Here is a 23048-nt window from a genome sequence, read left to right on the forward strand (position 1 = left end):
TCAGCAGAGAGATTTTTCAGATTTTTCATGGCTTTCATCGGCAGAGGTTCAGAAATCCCCTTTGTAGCTTATTTTATTTACAAAGACACTTCAAAGATTGTTAGAAAGACTTTTTCCCAGTGGATGAATATTCAAAAACGTCCAGCTGAGGAAGAAGGGTACAGTTTTGTTTTTGGACTGCAAACAGATGTTTGCTTGTAAATATTTTTACTGTTATACAAACTGAACGTGTTTTTAGGGATGAGGATCTGTTCCTGAGCAAGATTTCCACTGATAGCGATCTATGGCCCTGATCCTACTCTACAGTTAGTAGGAATTTTATCGTCGACCACCCTGGAAGAGGTGTTGTAAGTGCCAGCATTGTTAGACACACACAGCATATTAGATACAGCTGGGGAAAAGAAGAGAACTTAGCCTCTTCCAGAATACGTTACATCATTTTGTATTTTGTTGCAACGTCATCCGTCCTAGACATTTGCATAGCACCGATCACCAACAGTATTATCGCTAAGGCACTGGCCCGGTGCTCAGATGACACGGGTTCTGTCTCCATAGCTGTGGTCTGTGTCCTGTGTAATCATATTTAGACCTTTTGTTTTTCCTGGTACATCATTTTTCACATTTGAAAATAGGATATAACACAAAATAGCCTACATCTTCTACAGGAATATTGTGCCACAACTAATTACAAGGCGCTCAGATTTTAAAGTGACGAACATCAATATTCTATGCATAGATTTACTGGTAAATTATGTTGCAGGTATCAATTATGTGCAACATACTGGAACAGACATAGCTTCAGTTCCTCTAGAGCTAATGACAATACTCTAGGTTAAGTCCTATCCTCAATGCCGTGATTCAAAATAGTTTTTAGATAAATGAAGATAAGCCCTTAGGGCTCCTATCTCTGACAATTGATCCAGCATGCCTTCATGCTTTTGCATCAAAGTCTGCTCCTAACAACTTCAGAGCTCCCGTTTCAGCCTCTAAGAGAGCAGTTTTTAATACTTTTGGAAGCAGCTGAACCTTTTTTTAGTCTATAGTCAATTTATCTCTCTACATTATTAAAAAAAAAAAAACCAACTTTAGGAGATATCACTAATCTGCTGCATCACACTGGTTGCTGAATGTGTACTGATGTACAAATTGCTAAAAGTTCTTGGGTTGAAAGAAGTTACTGCAAATGCACAGTAGCTGATTTTGAAACCACAACATCTCTACGATTTATTATTATTTTTACAAAATACCCAAAGTGATCAGACCATATTGTAGGTTACTGGCTTGCCAAAGGTTATGTTTTTAAATCAAAACCATTTCTGAGTTACAGAAGTGCCAAAAACAATCTTGAACCAGTATTTTTCTTTTCTTAAACCAACCCCCATCCAACAAAACAGTTGTATAACTTAAAACAGAAACAAGAGTTTGTGTTGGAAACTGTTTAAAAACCAACCCACCAAATCATGCTTGAGCAGAAGCCTTGTATGGCAAAGATATAGCTTAGGGCAATTTAGTGCCAAGATATAGACCCGCTATGGGTTTATAATGGAAATACTGACACAACCTCAACTATAGTGATGCAAATGTGCCCTAAAACACTGTATTTGCTTTTATTAATAAAGTGGTAGTGTTTACATTTGCAGGTATCTTACACTTCAGCATCACGATGAATACTGAGTAGAATGAGTAAAGTTTTGGCTGTAAGGTCAGAAGTTTCCAAACAGATGAATGAGACAGAAGTGAAAGTCCTCAATCATGAAAACAAGAAGTTCAAATAAATAAATAAAACAAAACTAGGAAATATGGGTAAGCATTAGGTTGGAATGGTTCAATTAACTGCAAATTATGGCCACTAAATTAGAAAGACATAAGAAAACACAGTAACTTATTAAATAGCAAGCATTAAAGCTTTATGTTTTTTGTATTTAAAAAAAAAAAAATAGCTGTTAAAAATAAGACTTGCATTTACCAGGCCACCAAACTGCATGGACTAATAAAGAGACTAACAAAGGCAATACTGAGACATTAAGACACACACACACTCCATACTTGTGCAACTCAACCATATTCAAAACAATTGCCTTTATCCTCACTTAAGAAAGGAAAAAAAGTCCCCTAAGCATTTCTGTTCATATAAAGCTTTATAGGAAGGTTTCTTAAACTGTTACTTTCTTATATAGCTCATTGTTATTATGTACCCTTCTCATTATTAGAGGAATAAGCTGATTTATTTTTATTTTTTAATGGAGATGCTTTGTTTCTCTCAATGAGAGATTACATTCCTTACACCACTACAGGTTTTCCCCATTTATAAATTGGGTGTTTACACCATCTCCTCCTAGGCTTAAGAAAATAAGGGTTGGCACTCAAAGATTTTGGCTTCTGTAACTGAAATTAAGGCTCACAATGAATTTCCTTTCCACTAAGTGTCCCCCATTTTTACCTATAGGAAACACCAGCCCTTAGCCTACAGGCACTGGATACATTCTTAAATCAAAGAGGGCCATTTTCGGTCATTCTCTCCCACAGTTCTATGAAGTTTAGGCGGCAACTTCCTAAACGTGTGAACAGGAAAGATCCTTCTTCAAAAATGAGTATCAACTGCAGCTGAATTTTTTAGAAAATTTAGTGTCTTCTGAAAGATCACTACTAATGTTGAATTGAGAGAGATTGGGACATTAACTCCATCAAGTCCCTGACTGCTCTTTATATATCTGAAAATGGATGAGGTGATTTATTTTCATTTAAAAGTTTAGCCACAAAAGCAATGAAAACTCACAATCCTGAACAGTTTCAGTTCTTAGTATTAAAGGCATCTGCTACCTGAAGCAAATCTAGCTGCACAGACACCACTGACCACACCCTAATTTTAATTTAAACTGGACCTTTTCCCAAAAAAGAAACTTAACATAGGATCTTGGATGGAGGGAAGCTAGTGTGAAAGGCAAAGAGGCAAGTATTTTTGTTTGTTTGTTTGTTTTCCTTTTACAGTCACTGCATTAAGATCCAGATCAGTTTAGGGGTGTAAATGAAGAGGAAACAGGGATGCTTGAGTAATATAGGCTAACACTGTTCTAGATGTGTTATTACAGTTGTAATTTCTGACTCTGTACAAATTGTACACGTAGGTTTAGACACATGAAAAAGTAACACACTCACAGAGACATAAAACACCTAGGTATAAAATATAAAGCAGTGTAGTAGTTACTAAAATTACATGCTCTCTTATTGCTACAGTGATTTTTGCTCTTTTTCTTTTTACTGTACCACATGTTGTTCTAAGCATATAATTTGCATAAATTATTCAAGTTTAAGAAAAATCCACACATCTTCACTTTAAGCTACTTATATAGTTAATATAAAACAAAAAGGTTCTAAAGTATCTCTTTATTAAAAGAGAAATAAAAATGTCATTTGAAACTGGAATTCAGTGGCCAAATCCAAGGGCAGTGCACACCTTGTCATTCTGGTAGTATCATGCCCACGCAGTGTAAGTGGAGGTTGGTGGGGTATTTGGCCCAGTCTAGAGATGGTCACCAGACCTGCATGATGCCCTACGTGTTTGTTATTGTTCTGTTTTTGTCTTCAGCAAAAAGGACTATGAATGACCAAAGACTAACATTTATAATTTGTAGCAAAATTTGGTTTATGTAGAAACAAGCCATGTTTTGCATTTGGATAGAGATTTAAATGAATTAAAGCTAAAATTAAAAAGCATGATGCTGCAACATCTGGTCACTTGTTGAAGACCTCACTTTTAAAGTGGTTAAGTTTGCACAATTTGTACTTTTTTCTTTTTTTTTCCTTTTTTCTTTTTTTTCCTTTTTTTTCTTTTTTTTACTAAACAGTATTTTTCCTTCTTTTATAAACCAGAAAAACTAAACTACAGATAAATTTTCCCTACCTTGAGCTAATGCTGCAGATAGGGTTGACAAAGCTGTACAGCGCAATCAAACATACTTACATCTTAGCTCATTGTACAGGTACAGCCATAATCAAGGCACAAAGATCTTCTACAAGTTATTTTTTTTTCAATAAAGTTGTACAAAATAATACATTTTACAGTCTGTACAAGAATAATAATCCAGCAGTAAAATAAAAAATGAGGGGAGGGAAGAAGAAAAAGAAGGGAAAGACTGTGAGGACTACAGTCCAGATAATGATTTTTATAGCAGACGGGATCATCAGTGGACAAACTGAAAACAGTGTGTGGTTAACTCTTTCTGCAATCACAGGCCATATGCAGTTCAATTCATAGATGTCCATGGCTGTCTTAAGACCACCAAGACTGGATTTAAAAATACCCTTCTGAAAGGTAGCAGTTGGTTTTTGCACTGTCTAGGTCTGTTGTAGAATTGTCAGTATTTCCGTTCAAAGCCACATTACAGTCAGAGAACCAAACTCAAGTGTGTCTTCAAACTTGGTCTGTGACTTGGCACCTTCTTTGTCTGATGCAGTGAATGATACAAAGTGGAGATCACGGGTTATATGATTATGCCCACAACAGTGCTAAATTACCTAGTTTTCTCTCCCCAATTTTTGTTTTATGCTTTAAATTTTAATCCCCAATTCTTTCAGGTGCTCCACATTCAGGACTTTTAATTAATTAGTTTTTATTTCTTTTTTTTTTCTTTCTTTTTTCGTTAATAACAGTGTTAGGGAGTCCTCATGGAAATGGCCTTTTAAGTGTTAGGGGCCATCTCAAACTGTCCGAGGGGTACAGAAGCAAGCTTAGAAGTGCTGCTATTGTCCAGCAAGGAGAAAAAGTTGAGGGGTGCAAATCAATGGGAGATTCAAACAGTTCTCTTCCACCCTTTGTGGGCAAGGGTGTTTCTTTCTTTTTTAATAAGGAATAAGGAGTCCAAAACACAGAAAAAAGTGCTCTCCATCACAACAACTCGTATTGGCGAAGGTGCATGCGCTGAATAATGTCCCGACAGTCATTGAAAACCCTCCGGATGTTCTCTGTATCCACTGCACACGTGAAGTGAGGATAGCAATAGTGCCTTCCATCTCCACTTGCTGTGCTGATTCTCTGTTAAAAGTAATAGAGAGATACTGGGTTACAATAAGGCTGGGGAAAACTAAAAACATGTTCCCAGACCTCAGATGAATGAAGGTTAAGATAGGAACGTGTAAGCTGAGCTTTCAAAAGGTGTAACTAAGTGGCAAAATGTCCACAATTTCTCACTGTCTCAGCTAAAACATTGAATTTAAAATGATCGGAATTACATGGTGAGAAGGTCACTGAGTTTGGGGGAATTCCACAGTGGAAATGGAGCTCATGGAAGTTCTATTACTTATATGCACATTTGGTAAATTTAGCCACACAACCCTTAGTGAATTTTGTCTGTATAGAAAGTGGGATTTTGCCTCATTGTACAAGCTTTCTAGCCCTGTTTTACACTTATAAAAAGCCTCTGTTCAAATTTTGTTTTGTTCCAATTTAAAACGAGTCAGTAACTTCATTGCTATGCTCACCATTACAACTAAATTTAATAATACTTTAAAAATCCTCTGTCTAGTGTGGCTTTAGCTGACTAGTAATGGAAAAGATAACAAGAAAAGAACATTAATATTTTGCAGATGATAAATATTTTCATTAGTCTTTGTCTTTAGAAACGATATATGGAATAAAAGCCTGGCCCCATTAACAGCAGCAAGGTTTCACTCATTATTCTTCATTTGAAGTTCCTTAATTCTCACCAATGCTTTTGCTATTTAATTACATACTCTGTCAACAAACATATTTGAAGAGCAGCTAACAAACAGTGGTAAAGCTCTTAAACCTGTTTTATGCAGTGCAGACATTAAATATAAATTACACAAGACATAGCAGCATTTTGCAATATTAAAAAGTACCTACAAGCTTATATTTGAGAAGACTCACATAAGAAATACCAAAGGAAAAGAAATACTTACAAGAAACTCATCTCTAATAAAATACTTGGCCCTTGTAACTCTGGGATCCTCACCAGGCTCTGGTATTGCTGATTAATAATAAAATAAGCATCTCATTAAAACAGATGTTTTTTGCCAACAGCGCCTAAAATTCATAACTTGCTCTGTTTTCTGCTCATATGTGATAGAAATGTATTTTGCAAAACTGACTATAAGATAAAACAAAGCATAACATATTTAAAACAGCAAGGTTACAGTGGAACAAAGGAGAATTACAGTGTCCATAGTATCAGACATTTGTCAGGTAAGAAAAATGACTGTAAATATGACAAAGACGAGTCCACTCTTGTGACTACTGCGTCTCACACTGCAATAGCTTAGGAACAGTACTAGTGATGTTACAGATAAACTGTAATGACAAATGAATATACTATATTTACTACTGGTCCATTCATGTATAGATGTACTTATTTGCGCAGTACTGTGAGGAAGGCCCTTCATTATAGGCCTTCTATTTAAAAAAAGGATCAGTTTGTTGACTTGTGGCAACTACCTCTGACATGAGGGTCAAAGGTGGTTCTGTTGGTATGCATTAAAGATTACTAGAGCATCTCTCCAGTAGTATTAGTATAAGCTGTATTGTAGTCTACCAGCAAAGAAATGGGATTTTGGCATTAATATATTACATGCGTAAAAGAGGACTGTCACATTATTAATACCTAAAATGGAATAGAATGGTTAGGGGAAATAGTTCAAAAGGGACCTGCAAAGATCATCTAGTCCAGTTACCTGATCAGTTCGGGGCTAACCTGAAGTTAAAAAGTATTACTGAGAGCATTATCCAAATGCCTCTCAAACACTGCCATGCATGGGGCATCAACCACCTCTCAAGGAAGCCTAAACCTCACAGTAAAGAAATTTTTCCTAATGTCCTGAACCTCCCCGGTGTAGCTTTGTGCCATTCTCTCACATTCTAAAACTAACATTACTGGCTGGCTGAGAAACAGTGAGGACTATTTATACTTGGAGTTTTCAAGTCTTAGCTGAAAATACCAAAACATAAAAAAGTGATTAATAACAAAATGATAAATTACTGATAAAACTTAAAAATCTTACCATCATCTGGTGTAGTGTAGCGAGCAAATTCTGGAAAGTAGTCTTCAATTTTAGATTTCCCTGCCAAAACTTTCTCTGCTAGCAAATCTTGTTTATTCAGGAAAAGAATTACTGAAATGGTCCGTAGCCACCTATAGAAAATTGAAGCCAGATACTCTGAGATGGCATAGCTAGGATCATTTATTAAAACAAACAAACCATCAAAACTAACACATAATCTAGTTCTGGAGACAACATACTCATATGACACACTATAATAATTGTGAAAGGTTTCTCTTTTACACCTTAATCCAGTGGTGTATTTCAGGGTGTACACACCCCGAGTTTGGTATACACGGTTCTAATGTGGGCAATTTAATTTGCCCACTTTCTACTGTTAATCCAACTACAACAAATAGGTTAGCTTATAGTAGTAAATTAAAAAGTGGTTACCACTGCTTTAATTTCTTCACCCTCTATAGGGCAGCTACCAATTTGTAACTCTCCAGACTGTTCTTCAGCTAGATGAGTCTATGAGCCATTAATGAAAAAAGTACACAGCTGTGATCAAAGACTAGCTTGGATGGCGAGGAGAAGCAAATAATGTAGGCTACTCTGTAACAAGTCTTCACTTGGATTACTGATTTATGTGATATTAACAACGAAACCTCAATTCACAGACCTGTTGTTCCAGATACTCTTGAAGAGGTTTAGTGCTTCTTGAAGCCGATTGGTCTGATTGTCCTCTCGTATAACCATGTTGTAGCTACTGCTGGCCACCACAAATATGATAGCAGTCACATCTAAAGCAAGAAATATCCGTCAGTTAATACCAAACTTCAGAAGAAACATCCAAGAAATCTAGAGGTCAGCCAAAAGCTGCTGAACTTTCAGCTTTATTAAGAGACCAGGCTGGAAAGCTATGGACTACACTTTCTAAGTACTGAAAAAAACCATTAGTGATAGGAAAGAGTCAGGCCACAGACCAGAAGCTGAAACAACGAAAGAAACTATAGAAATGAAAGGAACAGAAACAAGAGAGAAAAACTGAAGAAAGCAGGTAAGATAATTTAAAGAAGACTCAAAAAACTGTACAGAAATTTAGAAAGCAATTCAGAGCAATCAGGAAAGGACACGGAGGCCAGTGGGGCTGCACCCCAGGAAAACAGCACTTTTGATCTGTGTGAACAGTAGTAAGAAGAATAGTAGGTTGCTATACATTCATGGTTCATTGTATAGTGTACTCAAAGGCTCTGATCTCTGTCTTGGGACATATTCATAGGATAACAGAATTCTGATTTCTGTGTGGCTGTGCTGCTCCAGACCTCTTATGCTGACTTCCAAGCTCATCTGCCTCAGACATCAACAGCAGAAGAGATGAGTCAGATCGTGAGGTAACAGGAAAAGGAAGGAGCAGAGGTAAAAACCAAACAAGTCTGTTATAAATAGCACAGACGAAAATATTGCACGGTAGTTCAACATATATTGAGAGTGTTCAGATGGTACTCTGACAGCAACTGCAGCGAAATGAGTTCTAAGATGCCTTCCACCTTATCTCTGCTGTAGGATCTCATTATAACTTGTCTAGAAAAAGACAGACTTTTGCATAGCTTTGTAAATATTTTGTCCAAACAACAGAGAAAAAGAAGAAAATATTTTTCACCAACTCTAACTGTAAGAAAACTTGTATGTAGAAAGTTTTCAAATCTAAGCAGAAACGCAGAGTGAAATACAAGCAACACTTTAAGATACATACAAAGCTATCTAATTTAAACTGTACGGGAGTTAAGAATATAATCATCTAAAATAAACAGACTGGAACATCACTACTCAGACTCTGGAGCTCACAGAATACTTGCACAGATTTCAGGCCTTACCCATTTCTAGTTTGGTGCTGTGTTAGCATTCTAAGGAAACTAGCAGGTTATTTAACTGAGGGTATTTATTTATGTTTTCAGCAAGGACCTTCCCCTTATGTCTGTTTTTCAAGAAATGACAAAACATGCGTGGCTCCCTACAAAGGTGCAGATTTGTAAACTTCATCATAATTTTTTCACAAGGGTTATTTTGGGGCTACACTACACAATACTCTAGTGTTTTGCTTCCCATGTGCTACACGGTGTCTAAAAAGACAAATTTTCCCTACAACCTCTTACAACATGAGAGTGTTGATTCTGATTTGGAAAGAGGCACCCATGACCTAACAACGGGGATGCAATTATGCACAATACTATGACATTCTGATTTCATACCTACGTTAATTATATTGTAATTGTACTTGTTATATATGCACGAACACATGTAAACCTTCACTTTGAAGGCAGAATCTCCGTCTCACTCGGCTGACAAATAATGCACAAACACTCCAACAAAAGAACTACTTAAATGAAGCGAGGGAAGCTGAAGAAGATCAACAAACTGTAAAGTTACCAAGCTTTAATACCTTTCCACCGACATTCTCCCTAAAGACCACAGTTAGGGAAGTTTACGTGACAAGAAAAATTCCATCCAGTGTGACTGTTTAGAGAATTCCTTACCAAGCTACGTGGAAAAGATGATAGCTTTCACAAGGTGATAATCTAAGAGTGCACATGAAGATTTTGTGGATAACTGTTTTATAAAACAAATTCTAATCATACCATTAAAACACTGGATCCATTTTCGGCGTTCATCTCGTTGTCCTCCAACATCAAACATACTAAGAAAAAAAAAGCATAAAATGAGTCCCAATACTTCCCCCCACCCAAATGCAAACAGAACACGTAAGAAATTTTAGGACTTCCATGTCCTAGAAGCTAAAAGAAATTGAGGATTCTGAGAACCTTAACAGGTAACAGTCCACTGACATATGCAAGCAGGGCTTTCATTACAAAACGCAATTGTTTGCTCCCACCAACACCTACAAATAAAGAGTAAGAAATTCTGGTGCATGCACATTGCAAATTCATTTTCACCCTTACAAATTAAGACAACATAAAAAAAAAAAGGTCCTGCAACAAGTCATTTGCTGAAAGAAGTATCACAGGTCAAACAATCTTTCTAAACTGTACACAGAATAAAGAGGGCATATATGTTCTGCTATTAGGTATTGTACAAAGCTTTTGGTAAAATATTTCACTATATAAAACTGCACTGAATCAAATAGAAAAGGCATTAGTAAAAACATTAAAAATATTTTGTTCTTTGTCGCCTAAAATGAAAGCAGAAAATTGCATGCCAATTTGAATTTCTTTTTAAAATACGTCTACTAAATTCAAAGATCAGAAAACACTTGCTTTCAATTAAACATCAACTTGAGAAATACAAAAATAGTCTCAAGGATTACATGGTATTCTTTCCTCCAATTTAGCCTCGTTCTTGTCTATACTGTATTAAGAAGAGAAAAAAAAGGAAAAAAAAAAAGGAGGATATACTTACTGAAAATTTACTTTGTCCACCTGAAATTTGGTTTCAAAAATTCCTGATGTCAAAACTCTGCATCTGAGAAGATCCTATAGCATAAAGGAAAAGTCACTGATTCAGCACATACTTTATAATTCTTCACATATCCAGCAACAGCAAGAAAAACCTTTTACTTAGTGCTGAGAGTGTGCTACAAAAACAGAGAAAAGAGCACCATCAAGCTGTATTTAAGTTTCTAATCTTGAAAATGTGCACACAAATATATGTGTGCTCAACTTGAAAAGCACATATATTCTCACAAGCAAGTTGCAAGTGCCAAGCTTGGAAGAGAAGGAAACATTTAAAAGCCACTCACAGCAAATGCAAGAGCTCAGAACAGTGCAGAATCATCACTGGAGATCTGCCTTCACTGAATTCAGTGGGATTGTGGCACACAATAGGACCTTTAAGCAACTGCCAACCAATTCCCAACCCCAGAAGACAGGTCTCTCCCCCCAGCTACTCAGTGCTTGGCTATTGAAAGGAGCGTTGAAGTCTCAGGCTTTTCCTTTTTATTTTTTTTCTCCCCCTTAAAGAACTACAAACTCAACCACTTAGATCTTATAAGAACGAGTTTTTTCAAAGATAAAATTTCATATTTCCTGTAAAGACAAAAACAATAACTTGAGAGCTACAAAAAATTGAAATGCTTGTAAGAGCTACAGAACTGTTAAAAAACAACTATATTGGAATTTATTAGTGTCTACTGCAAAGCAGCAACAGCCATACGCAGGTAAGTAACATCTGCCTGCAGAACCTACTTTGCATACGCTTCAGGTTCAAGTCACAGTCCAACTGTAACTTACTACCAAATACCACTTCGAATTCAATTAAAGGTTTTGTAATTTAGGACTTGAAGTTTTGGTGTTCTTCCCAGGAGATCTAAATAGCAGCTAAATTGTAACATTTGCAGAACATAGACAAGATCATACAAATGGAACAAACTGCAAAAAAATTTACATGCACGCTACAAGGTATGCTCCTACTATATAAGAACCAAACTGGCCAGGGAAAGCCCAATCCACAGAAAATCCAAAGGTTATACAACACTGTTCAATCATTAAACTAAGTGGCTACATTTTAACATCAGTTGTCTGATACCGAATTATTGTTGACTGGGTATTTTAAATACTCATATTGAAAGATGTATACATTTAAACATTGTTCTAACTTGGTCCGTGTGTTTGAAATAATTTGAAAACTCTAATGCTCGATATACAGAAACAAGCTTGGAAAACTGGGTTCTCAGGAGCTCTGCATCCCTAGAAGTCAATAAAAGTGTGACAGAAAAAAAACAAAACAAAACCCTACTCTTCTCAAGAAAAAAAAAAAGGAAACAATTCAAATATTATACTCAATAGTTTTTAGGACAAACACATAATACCCCAGAGGATAATCCACGTGGGCCTGTTTTACCAAAAGTTTGTGTGGAGATAGAATGCAGTCAGTGGCCCAAGAGAAGGACCATAAGGTGTTGTTCTTTCTGTTACTTACAAAAGTAAAAGTAGGATTGTTTTATTTAGGTAAGTAGTTAAGTAATTTTCCTCATTGATATTGTCTGCTAAATTTCGGGATATTAACATCGTCTTTGGCTATTTATCCTACAAGAGTACACTATATGCTTAGTTGCATTTCTTTTATGGGCAGAAAGTTAGGAATATGCACATGATTTTGGACTAGAGACTTGGTCTTAAAGAAGATCCTCAAATTCTCCGTAACAAAATGAAGACTACAATTCCCATTCTGATACAAAATAAAAACTTCTAACATGGCCATTTTTACAATATCCCTTTTCTATTAAAGCCTGTGGAGTCATTTCATTGTGAGGTGAAATTCACCAAGTTCTACATGAGTAAGAATATGGAGCATGCTTAGATTTACCATGCTTTCTGCAAGTAAGAGCTAGATAACACTAAGAAAGAATTAAAACTCAGATTTCTATCTGCATTCAGGAAAGCCTATTTTCAAGTATGTTATTTAGTAACTCAAAAAGCTGATCTTCCCTGAAGGTAAACAGGATCTTGCAAAATGTGCCCTTTCCACTGTACATCAGATGGACATTTCTGCTCCTTGAAATATAACTGTAGAGTCTGCAGTCCAGCCACAAGGCCAGACCTGCACATGGTCTCACTAAAATGCCATCTGGGTCCTTCTAGTGAGTGGTAAAAATAGGATAATCTGCTAGTTTTGAACATACAGTATTTACTGTTGGCTCAGTGAATGCACTGATCCTAATTAGAAAATGAGTCTAATTTGTAAAGAAAGTTTGTCTTATTTGAAATTGTCTTTAATTACAAGATGTACCATTCCTAAGAAGAATCTATCCTGCAGAAAAAGATGTATTGACATACTCGTACCTGGAAAACTCTCTTGCTATTTATGTTGCCAGTCCTTCTATTTATCAGGAAGCACATATGAAAAGGAATACACCATTATTTTTAATTGTGAATAATGTGTCTTCCTGCTTTTCTGGAAATCTGGCACACAGAAGGAGCCATTGGGGCTGAGAAGATACCAACCAACTTTGCATCAAAGGAAGCACATAGCAGTTATTCAGCAAGGAAGGCAGAACATTAGAAATTACTTATTCAAATACCTGAATTTTTGTGTTGCAGAAGTATAACATGTCTTACATCTAGACAGATTTTCATTTCACAGTACACGTATACGCATGACCATGACCACAATCCAAATGTCAAAGTCATTTTTACTGGAATATTATATTTGTTCAGTGCATGGTAATACCTACATTAGTGCCACAAATAGCAATTGGATAATTAGAGATACAGAGACAGAGGGTGCAGGTAAGTTGTGTAATTTTTAATAAGTTTAACCTACCTGGTCAGACGGTGTATACTCATTTTGTTTGACTATGTCAATCTTGTCTAGAAAACTAGGAAAAAAAAAAGAATAACTTGTCATTCTCAAATTAGACAAACTTCCTGGTACTTAATTAACTGACAGCTCCCAAGTAACAGTTGGTAAGTTTTAATGCATTCAGATTCACGAAGTGTTGAATGCATGTAAATTGCTGAACATACGTGTGCTAGCATTTAAATTGTGCATCTCCCAGCAGCACCCAGCAGAGGGCCAAATTCCCAAGTTTTATTCAGCAAGTCTGCTCATCTCATTCCAGCCCCCTCCCACTCCGCTCCCTCCGGCAGCAAACACGCACGTAGTTTAACTTGGGTGATATTACAGAAACCGTACAGCACAGTCTGCTCCTGCTAACAGTAAAACAGTGACAAATAAACAGCCTACATGTAATATTCCAGAAAGTAAGATGAATATTTTTACAAATAAATGTATAGTCACTATGTCTTTTAATAAATTAAATCCCTAAACTGATTTCATTGCAAGTTCAGTAAAGTGTAAGGGAACACTGATTTTGTTGTCACCTGTTGGAAAAGCTTTTCAGTTTACTTTCTGAAGAAGTAGTCCTAGTAGGCACAGTTATAAAGTAGGTATAAAAATGTTTATTTTATTCAAATTCATTAGGCATTAGTTAAAAAAGCTATCTTGGAGTCTTTAAAACGTTTTTGCCAACTTGCTGTAACCTAATTATCTTTCACTTTAACTCAAAGGGCAAAAATCTCAAGGAACCAACTTGTTTTACTGTGCTGTTACTACAAGACTCAAAGACATAGAAAACCAAGTTTCAGAACACAGATGTTACGCTATAATCACTCTGACCACCTTGTTTAATATCACATATGCATCAGGGTTACGCAGGACCCTGACACCTTTTATTTTTGTACTAGTAGGAGACCTCAAAATGCTTCTACAGTTAACTCTACTGGTAACATTAATGATTAAAATGATTAAAATATATTGGTTTTAAGACTGATTAAGTTTCATTTTAAACTCCTGTGCATGAATTCTTCTCCTTACGAAGCAGAAATCACAGTGAAAAGATGAGTTTTCCCTTCTGATTCCTATTCATAGAAAGGGACGCTGAAACTGCATTAACTATGGTCATGCTCAACGATTTCAAGGGGGAAAAAGGTAGCAAAGTCCCAGTTTCACAGATCAGAAACCAAAATGCCATTAAAATCGGATAAGGTCTTAGCCCTCTGTTTCAGCCCCTACTTCCAAACGACTCTCTAATACACAAGATGCAGTGCAGGGGAAGGGGAAAAACAATTGAATGTTTTAACAGTGGCTTCAGGGTAAAGGCATTTTTGCCAGGAACTAGATTACCTTCTTGTTTCAGAGACAAATGAAAAATAACTTTTGTTTAGTCGGAATTGCTGAATTTAAAACACATCAAAATGTATCTTAACAAACATACTATTAAAAAAGTAAGGTGTAAAGTTCAATTTCTGTCATGAAAGATGATGTGGACACAGACAGGTAAAACTGATCACCAAATATGTAGTGCAATTTACAAGCTGGAGTTTTTCCTCATCTCTTCCAAGCTGGTAAATAATACCCTCTTCTTTTTAACCCTTAGGAAAAGAAGTAAAGCTTTTTGTTCCGTATGCAGGGGATGTTAAATAGGGATGACAACCATGAATTCCAACTAGCACAAATGCTTGCACATTATAAAGGGCTCTCTTAACACCAGTCTCGGAATCACATGGTGATTTCACAAGTTGGAGGATGCTTGAAAAATGTTCAGAACATAACACGTTCATAAAGATTTTAAAGTGAATACTACGATGTCCCAGCCTTTCTCTACTGAATTTATCTGAGCATAACATTTCATGCAAGGTTCCACATTTAAACACACCGCTAATCAGCTTAATGGATTTTGGAAACTGACAATTAGAAAATAACAACAAGATATTGCTACAACCTGGAACTGAAAGTACAAACCTCTTACTGTTGTTTATGCAGACTATTTTTAGGCCTATGATTTCCTTGAAAAACATCAGCCACATAGGAGCAGCAGTACTGTACTTGAGATGAATTCCAATAGCAACGTTCATGCCAGGTAAAACAAGTTCAAATGGAATAAACATTTCTTCTTCCCCCCCAGATAAGTTCCAATGTTCACTAACATCTGATACTCGTAACAATACGAGTTCAAGAAGAAAGTCTTTCACTGTGTGATAGTAACCAGAAAACCTACGCTGCTTCCAGTGGCATTTTAAGGAAAATGGAGCAAAGCAGCATGTTAAATGAGGATTTCCTCCTGTGCATATATCCCTTTTCATAAAAGTCTGCTCTACCAACTTTAGAATGGGCTAAAGACATGAAAAACAGTTTGATCTTTTGCACAACCATTAAAAAAAAACATGTATCATTCTTTCAATTGAACATCTTCAAAATAAATGTGGTCTAAAATAAGGAGCAATAGCAGAAACATGAGAGTTCAGAAAAGTTCAATACACTATGTTCAGAGAGGTCTGTGTCATTGTTCGTCCAGACCAAATAATTTATCCAGTAAATGGAACTAATAATCAAGTGAGGTGAGAACAAAGCTTAATTCAAAATGAAAACAAATTCACCATCATTAATTTTTATTTTTAGTTCTTGTTATACTCTACCCAAAACACAAGTGAGGCCATTTCAGTACTACCTTGTGTGCTGAACTCACTGCTGTTAGATTGTTCTAAGTCTATTGGAGATATGCCCATCTGCTATGGCAGCAATGAATTTCACGGGGAGACGGAAAAAAAAAATGACTGGCGAAATAATTCAAATAAAACTCTCAAACCACGAACCCAAATTTTAGACAGAGTAAGTTTTGCACTAAGTTACAAAGTCAGTTTTTTTTTCTTCTGTAAAATTTTCCCAGAGATTATATGGGAAAGCTATTTTCCAGAAAGCAAATCATCCATTCAGCATTGCTGCCAATTCTCACTTAGGGCCAAATTCTGGACATGACTAAATAACAGCTATTGCTCTGCAAAATGCTGTCACTCGGTATAAGGCACTTTTGCCTGTATTATTTATTAAAAAAAATACTGCTACGTTGCTATGACACATTAAAAAAATAAATAAAAGATTTTAGGTCATTTGCAAACAGCAATGCTGGCGAAGAAGCATCTCCAGGACAGCAGCAGATGTGTCCCTAGGATATTAAAATGCAAGGTATTAATAAAAAATTTAAACGATCTGAAATAAAAAAACGCACTTTATTCTTGGATTCCTTTCCTCAGCTTGGGGAAGGAAAAATGCATGTGAAATGTTTTAAACACATCTTTGAGAAGAATCCAGTTTCTTTAACAGCAAGGGGTGTACTTAGAAAGCAGATTTCATGCAGACACACAGAAGCTTTCTTTAGCTCCCCCACAACTTAAGTCATACACGTAACCCCAATTCTTTCCCAGTTTTTTAGCAAGCCTATTATGCCAAAATCGTGTCTCAATTTTCACATCGAGATGTATGCAAATTTCTGATTAGTTCTGGAGTTCTTCTGTCATACAGAAATAACTGCTCTGGTTTTGCTTTATTCCTCTTTGGGGGGAATTTACTGAACGAGCAATGCTGCTGCAAGGCTAACAACTGCTGTCTCCACTTAAAGGTATGCAACACATTAAAGCCTCCACCTCAACAAACAGCACAACTTCACCATTTGGGGAAAAACGGGGAGGGGAAATCGGGCTGCCTTTCCTTAAGCATTTCCTGACTGTCTTTTCAATAAACAGTAACTTGAAATTTTAGTCTTTGTGATTTGACGAAATGGTTGACAGGCAAGAAAAAAAACCTGCTCTATCAAGACAAGCTTTTGTTTTCAATCTACAGTAACACTGCAAAGGGCTCTTCAAACTGACAGCTTACCTGTGTTTGAAAAGCTCTATTCCCATTAGCTTTTTTTTTTCTGTCAAGTCATAACCTGAATTTGTATACAAAATGTCTCTCTCTTATGGCATACTAAGATCTCATCTTCAGCATTGGTAAGATGCTGCACATCAAGAATTCAAAAATTCAGTCCCAACTAAATACATTTGTTTGTAACTCAGCTCCTTCAACACTAGTACGGGAACTTTGTGAAGTTTCTTGCCTCTGAAAGCCTCGAGGTATTTTACAGACAGTAAATCATGCTCACAAGTCCTGCCTGCCTCCATTCACGCTGCATTTCCTGTCTCTGCCACCACATCCTGAAATACACACCTTTTATTAACCTTGTTTTAAAGGTAGGGAAAAAAATCGAGGCACATGAGGAGTACGTTAATTGCCCAGAGTCCCTCGAGTCAGTGGAAATGGAATTTTCATTTCCTCTGAGTCATGTGTTTTTATCAAGATATTACTAAGAATTAACCACACTTGTATCTACCCCGATCACCTTTAAAGCAGTCTTCACAATTCACGTTTCTGTGTCTGAAATTAATATTTGTTTGCTCATCTTCCTAAAGAGTAAACTGTGCAAATGCCCAGAAATTTTTATTATTTATTAATACCCTGTCAGGGACTACAAAAATGACTCCATGCTCTCCAAGGGAGTTTTTAAACTAAAATTTAATACAATTTAACATTAATAGTGTTTATAAATAATAATGTGCTTTTAATTTCTCTGAACAGATCGTGCTTTAGTTCTGCTTCACTCCCTTTTTAGTCTTTGCCGTAATCCTTCATGCTATTCAGGAAAGGCTTTCTAAGAGCTAAATAGTTAACTGTTTGATAAAGTCTTTCTTCAGCTGTTTTGTCCATGTAGAAGCCAGAGTCACAGGATTAGTACAAAGATATAATACTCTCTTTAAAAGGGTATTCAAGCCGAGAAATACGTGATGTATGTACTGTAACTTGAACACAGCTAAAAAAAAAAAAAAAGTAATAATACAGAGGCGTTTTCCAAACCCTGGAAAGTCAGGTCTGCTACAGCGTCAAACCCATGGCTGCCCATGCAGACCAACGTGCTGCCCGCAAGCCCAGGGCAGCGGGTTTATTTTCCTTTGCAAGCGTGCACGGCCACCTCGACTGCCCCTCAGTTCTGTACGTTCCTGCCACTCCTGGGAGCAAGCAGGGTATTAAGGGAGAAAAGTCCTGCTTCTTAAACTGGTCGTAAAGATTTCTTCTACATTTCAGCTGATTTATTTTGTAAGAGAAGCAGAAAAGCAGGTAGAGTTGCAGGAACAATGTAAATAAAACAAGCAAACATTTGATCTGCTAGCATTTATGGTATCCTGCAAACATGGACGTTACATGAAACCAAACTTGTCAGGTTTTTCCTCAAAATGCAGTTAAAATTAATATTGGGGCATTAATAGACTTTCTTTGGTTTTAAAGCTACACTGGTACTTGCTATGATCTGCAAAGCTGCAACGTTTGCTGTTTAGGTGCTGGTAGAAGGCATGCCACGAACGCGTTCCTGGGTAATTTAAAACGCTCAGAAAGGCACAGCTCTTTTTTCCCCTAAGCAAAACTAGATAAGGGGAGGAAAAAAAAAAAACTCCATCAAAACTTTTGCAATTACTTTAACCACTTCCCAAAGAAAATTAAGAAATCACAGCCTTTTGAGACAGGCACATACAGCCAGTACTGTAACAAACACGACTGGTGTAACTGCGAGAGCACTGTTATCGCATGTAAAAATATCTCTGATACGTTGTTCTCGTAATGAAATTCTGCGTGGCAGCTCTCAGACATAAGGACACCATTCGAAACCAGATTTATATTGCAAATGGACTCTGATTCGTAGTACAAGGCTCCAGCAGATACAAGCCCAAAGGCAACTCTTCAGAAAAGTTTCCCAAGAAGTTGCAAATATTTTTTATTTCCAGCTTCAGGTCAACCGGTTATTGGGACTTCCTTACCGAAGTCGCAAGGCACACAGAAGGGGTTTAAGGAAGAGGTGAAGCTCCGAATGGACTAGTGGAGAGCATTCACGTGGCCCCAGCCCAGCGCAGCGCCTGAACCTGCCGCATTCCAGCCGCTTGGAGGCGGAGGGGCACCATGGCTCTCATTTTGAAGCAAATAATGAGAAAGCTGAAAAGTATGACTCCATATATTTGGAATCATCTTGTGGTAATCAAGGTTACAGTTCCTTATATGGTGTGGAGAACATGAAGCACACATAAAAAATAGAATATTAAAACTAGGGGGGATAAAGAAGCGCAACTATTGCAAAAACCCCTAAACGCACCCAACCGACCGAGCAGCAAAGCCCCGTAGTTTCGCGTTGCCACGAAATACAAACCTTGCCCTAAAAACAAGGCCGGTTACGCGCCCCGCTTCCCAAGCTGCCTCATTAAAGCAGCGTAGGGCTCCCGGAGGCCGCGAGGCATGAATGAGTTTCAGAGAAACCCCGGCGAAAGCAAAGCCTGCCTTCCAAAATCGCTGGCGACCGAAAAGCGCAAATGGGGAAAAGGTAGGAGAAAAGGAAAATCTATTTAAAGCAATCGTAGTTGTCTCTTTTTTTTTTTTTTCCCTCTTTGCCTGTCTAAAGTTAGTCTGGCTTAGAGGATGCACTAACTTTCCCAATCAGTTTTACATTACAGCACAAGTCCAGAAATAGCTCCCAGCCGCCTTGGCCTCTAGCACGGTTGCCATGACAATGGAACCACAGCTCTATAAATAGCTCATCAGCACCAAATCTTGTGAGACACATCTGGAACGGGGCCAGCCCAGCCCCAGCTCGACAAATAAAAATAGGCACAGGCGGTTTTCAAAGGCTGGAAAGGTACAATGCGGCTCGGCCCGCGCCCGGGGACGGGCGGCAGGCAGGGGAGCGAGCCCCGTCGCTCCCCAGCACGAGGGCCGAGGGGCGGCGGGCCGGGACGAGGCCCCGCGGCCCCTCACGGCGGGCCCACCGCTCGGCCCTTCCCTCCTTTCCAGTTCTCCTTCTTCTCCCCTAGTCTGCAGCAGAGCCGTACCGCTTCCGAACCCCTCACAGTGCAGCGCTGTGCCCGGGAGGCCATTAAAATAAGGCAAAGCTGAAGAGAAGAGATCCTCACGAGTCCCCCCTCTGACTGTTTCTGTAGGATTTTGCCCTCAGCGTGGCTCGGTGCTCGTGTGAAGCCGGCAGGCGCCCTGGCCGGAGCCGGAGGGCTGCGGTTGCGTGCCGCAGCACAGCCGTACCCCAGGCCGCAGGCACACAGCTCCGCTCCTCGCCTGGACACGGCACGGCCGCGACCAGGAGGTTACAGAGCGAGGGATCCGCGCCCCGGGCAGCCCCGGGCCTTGTCTTCGGAGGTCGGCGAGGCGCGGCGCGAGCCGGCCCCTGCTCCGCGGCCCCGCTCGGCAGAACTGCCTTTCGAACGAGCGCTTGCTTTCCCTCGGTGGGTGAGAAAATGAAGTATTTTTAGCCCAGACTCTTGATCAACCCATTCAATTACATCCAAATTATCTGTGTGGGAACAGAATGTTATGTCAAAAATGTTATTCAGCGTATTTGTCAATATTACCCAACAGTAGACATTTGTATAATCGGGAGACTCAATATTTTCTGCAGCGTATGAAAGCAACGGTTCAGGAATAAGACTGAAGTTGTACGGCTTGGCAATTTCAGACACGGGAAATAGTAGTCAGTGTGATATAACACAGCGAGCACAACTCTCAAAATATAAAATCTTCGCTGCTCTATCAGAAGCCAATAGAGACTACAGATGGTAATCAAAATACTGCGACTATAATAAGCATTGAAGCCACAGTGAAATATCTTCCGTATGCCATAAAGGCACCAGTGCACGCATTCAACACAAACTGCACCATCAGCCCACAGGATTCCTTTAGGTCCCTACATGGATATTTTCATTTCTAAAAATTGTAGAGTAACTTCCATCCAGGCTCAAATCTGTATGTAAACTTCCCTTCCCTTCCCCCTTCCGTTCACCACATCCAGCTTGCTCATTTGCCAGCCGAACAATGTATATTTCAGAAAACAGCAGTTTTCACAGAAATACTTCTGGAAAACGTACTTTATAACATGTAATGTAATGCGATTCAGAATTTATTGGTTTTTATAAAGATACTCCAAGCTAGTTTAAGAGCCTATAATCAGCTGCATGTTTGGATTTAAACGATATAAAAAAGAACAGTACGTATGTATTTCTTCTTAAAGAAAGCAAATTCATAAATAATTATGAGATGGCTCTCTCTGTGTCACACAACGAACGAACCTCCTGGTTTTGTAGGGGGGAGAGGGGAGAGCGAGGCAGAGGGCTGGCAAACAGAAAGCACCGCCTGGGGCCTGACCTGGCCGCTTGGAGGGGCCGGGCAGCGCCTGCCCGCTCCTCACCTCGCCTTGGGGCTGCTGACCCTTCCCGCAGCGAGGGCCGGGGGACATCTCCTCCCTACGCTTCCACTAGCCGAGGGCACGCTCTGCCCCACACCGCTGCTGGGTGCTTTACACACGACCCCCCTCCCCATCGCTTCCCCACAGCAATACGCGAAACAAGCCCCAAATCTGAAGCCCTTTCCGGCTGCCCTCACTTGTACTTCTCAAACCTGTAAAAGAGGTATTTTCGCCCTCTCACGACTACCAACAGACCGGTTAAAAACAACTTACTCCCGTATGCCCCCAAGGCGCACCCCGCGATACAAGCCTGTATATGTCACATAGCTTCACAACAGCCCCTCACCCCGCCCCACCACATTACTTCACCGTGCCGGGAGGAAACTTAAGCTGATCCAAGCCTCAGGTTGGGTCCAGAAATGAAAGGTAACGGTATGAATGAGATCACTGTGCCAGGATTTGATCCCAGGGCAAGCCCGGGGCGGAAACACGGCTAGGGAGTGGGGAGGAACATGGTGCAATCCCTATTAGCTTCTGCTTTCTTTGAGGGGAGAAGAAAAAAAAAAAGGCTGCCAAAGACGACAAAAAACAAACAAGGGAAAGAAGCCACTAAACATTCACACAACAAAATTTCTCAATTCACTTCCCTTCTTCCCTTTCTGCACCTCTTCTACAACTTTTCTTCCCAAATTTTAGTGGGCCAGAGCAATGAGAGACTCGGACCTAACCGGCGATCCTGTTTGTTGCAAACCATGACAAATGGATTGCTTTAAACACGGGGATGTTAGCCCTTCTTTACAGTTCGAAACAAATTTGCTTGCCTGTTGCCATTTCCACCTATCTGTATTTACGGATCGGTGTTCAAAAGAAAACAAGAACTGAATTAATCAGGAGGCAAAGCACCAGTTATCTCTGAACAATTCATGCATTACTGGAAACTGAACGAAAGGGAGATGGCGGGCTCAGCCTGGGGATCTCTGAAGGACATCAGGCCCTGCACCGCCAGGGTACCAGGGATGGAGAACGTGGGAGCTGCAGTGCAGTGCCTGGGCTGCCAAGGGCACAAAGCTGTGCCTGGGACTTACCTGAAGCAATTCCTGCCTTTCCTGCCCTTTAAACTGGTTTTAACCTTGTGAGACCCTCCAAGACCATCATCCTGCAGAACCAAACTCCTCGGCACTCCAAGTTCTGCACCTTTATCTGTTATTTCCTGAAGGGCTATGAACATGTAAGTCTGTGATTTTTAACTTTACACAAGGAAGGAAAGATAAGGGTAATACCTAATTGTAAGAAAATAAATTGTTTCCTTTTTTTTTTTCTTAAAGCTATCAATAAAGTCACCAAGCTGGAATAATGAGAAATCCAGTATGGTTGACTGTGAATGTCTCTCCCATTAAATTCCCCACCTTAAATATCCATAATCTAAATATATTTTTGTTGTGCCTGTTTTCTGGAAGGTAGAAAAAGGTCTTTAGCTACAAACAAGGTCAGT

The 23048-nt window shown here is 38.8% G+C and overlaps 1 protein-coding gene across 5 annotated transcripts in view; it reads right to left on the minus strand.

The window, feature by feature from the left end:
- Window positions 1-1571: 1571 nt before the first annotated feature.
- Window positions 1572-23048, minus strand: part of GNAS (GNAS complex locus) — a 151446-nt gene continuing 129969 nt past the window's right edge. For all 5 annotated transcript variants that reach the window (XM_048074602.2, XM_066978201.1, XM_066978204.1 and 2 more), the window contains exons 6-12: window positions 13273-13327; window positions 10411-10484; window positions 9633-9691; window positions 7676-7796; window positions 7015-7145; window positions 5920-5987; window positions 1572-5032 (exon numbers count right to left, since the gene is read on the minus strand). In XM_048074602.2, the coding sequence (XP_047930559.1) occupies window positions 4886-5032; window positions 5920-5987; window positions 7015-7145; window positions 7676-7796; window positions 9633-9691; window positions 10411-10484; window positions 13273-13327 (655 nt within the window). In that variant the 3' untranslated portion in view covers window positions 1572-4885. The remainder of the gene's footprint in view (window positions 5033-5919; window positions 5988-7014; window positions 7146-7675; window positions 7797-9632; window positions 9692-10410; window positions 10485-13272; window positions 13328-23048) is intronic.

The sequence above is a fragment of the Anser cygnoides genome, chromosome 16 (genome assembly GCF_040182565.1).
Source record: "Anser cygnoides isolate HZ-2024a breed goose chromosome 16, Taihu_goose_T2T_genome, whole genome shotgun sequence".
In the NCBI taxonomy this organism is placed as follows: Eukaryota; Metazoa; Chordata; class Aves; order Anseriformes; family Anatidae; genus Anser; species Anser cygnoides.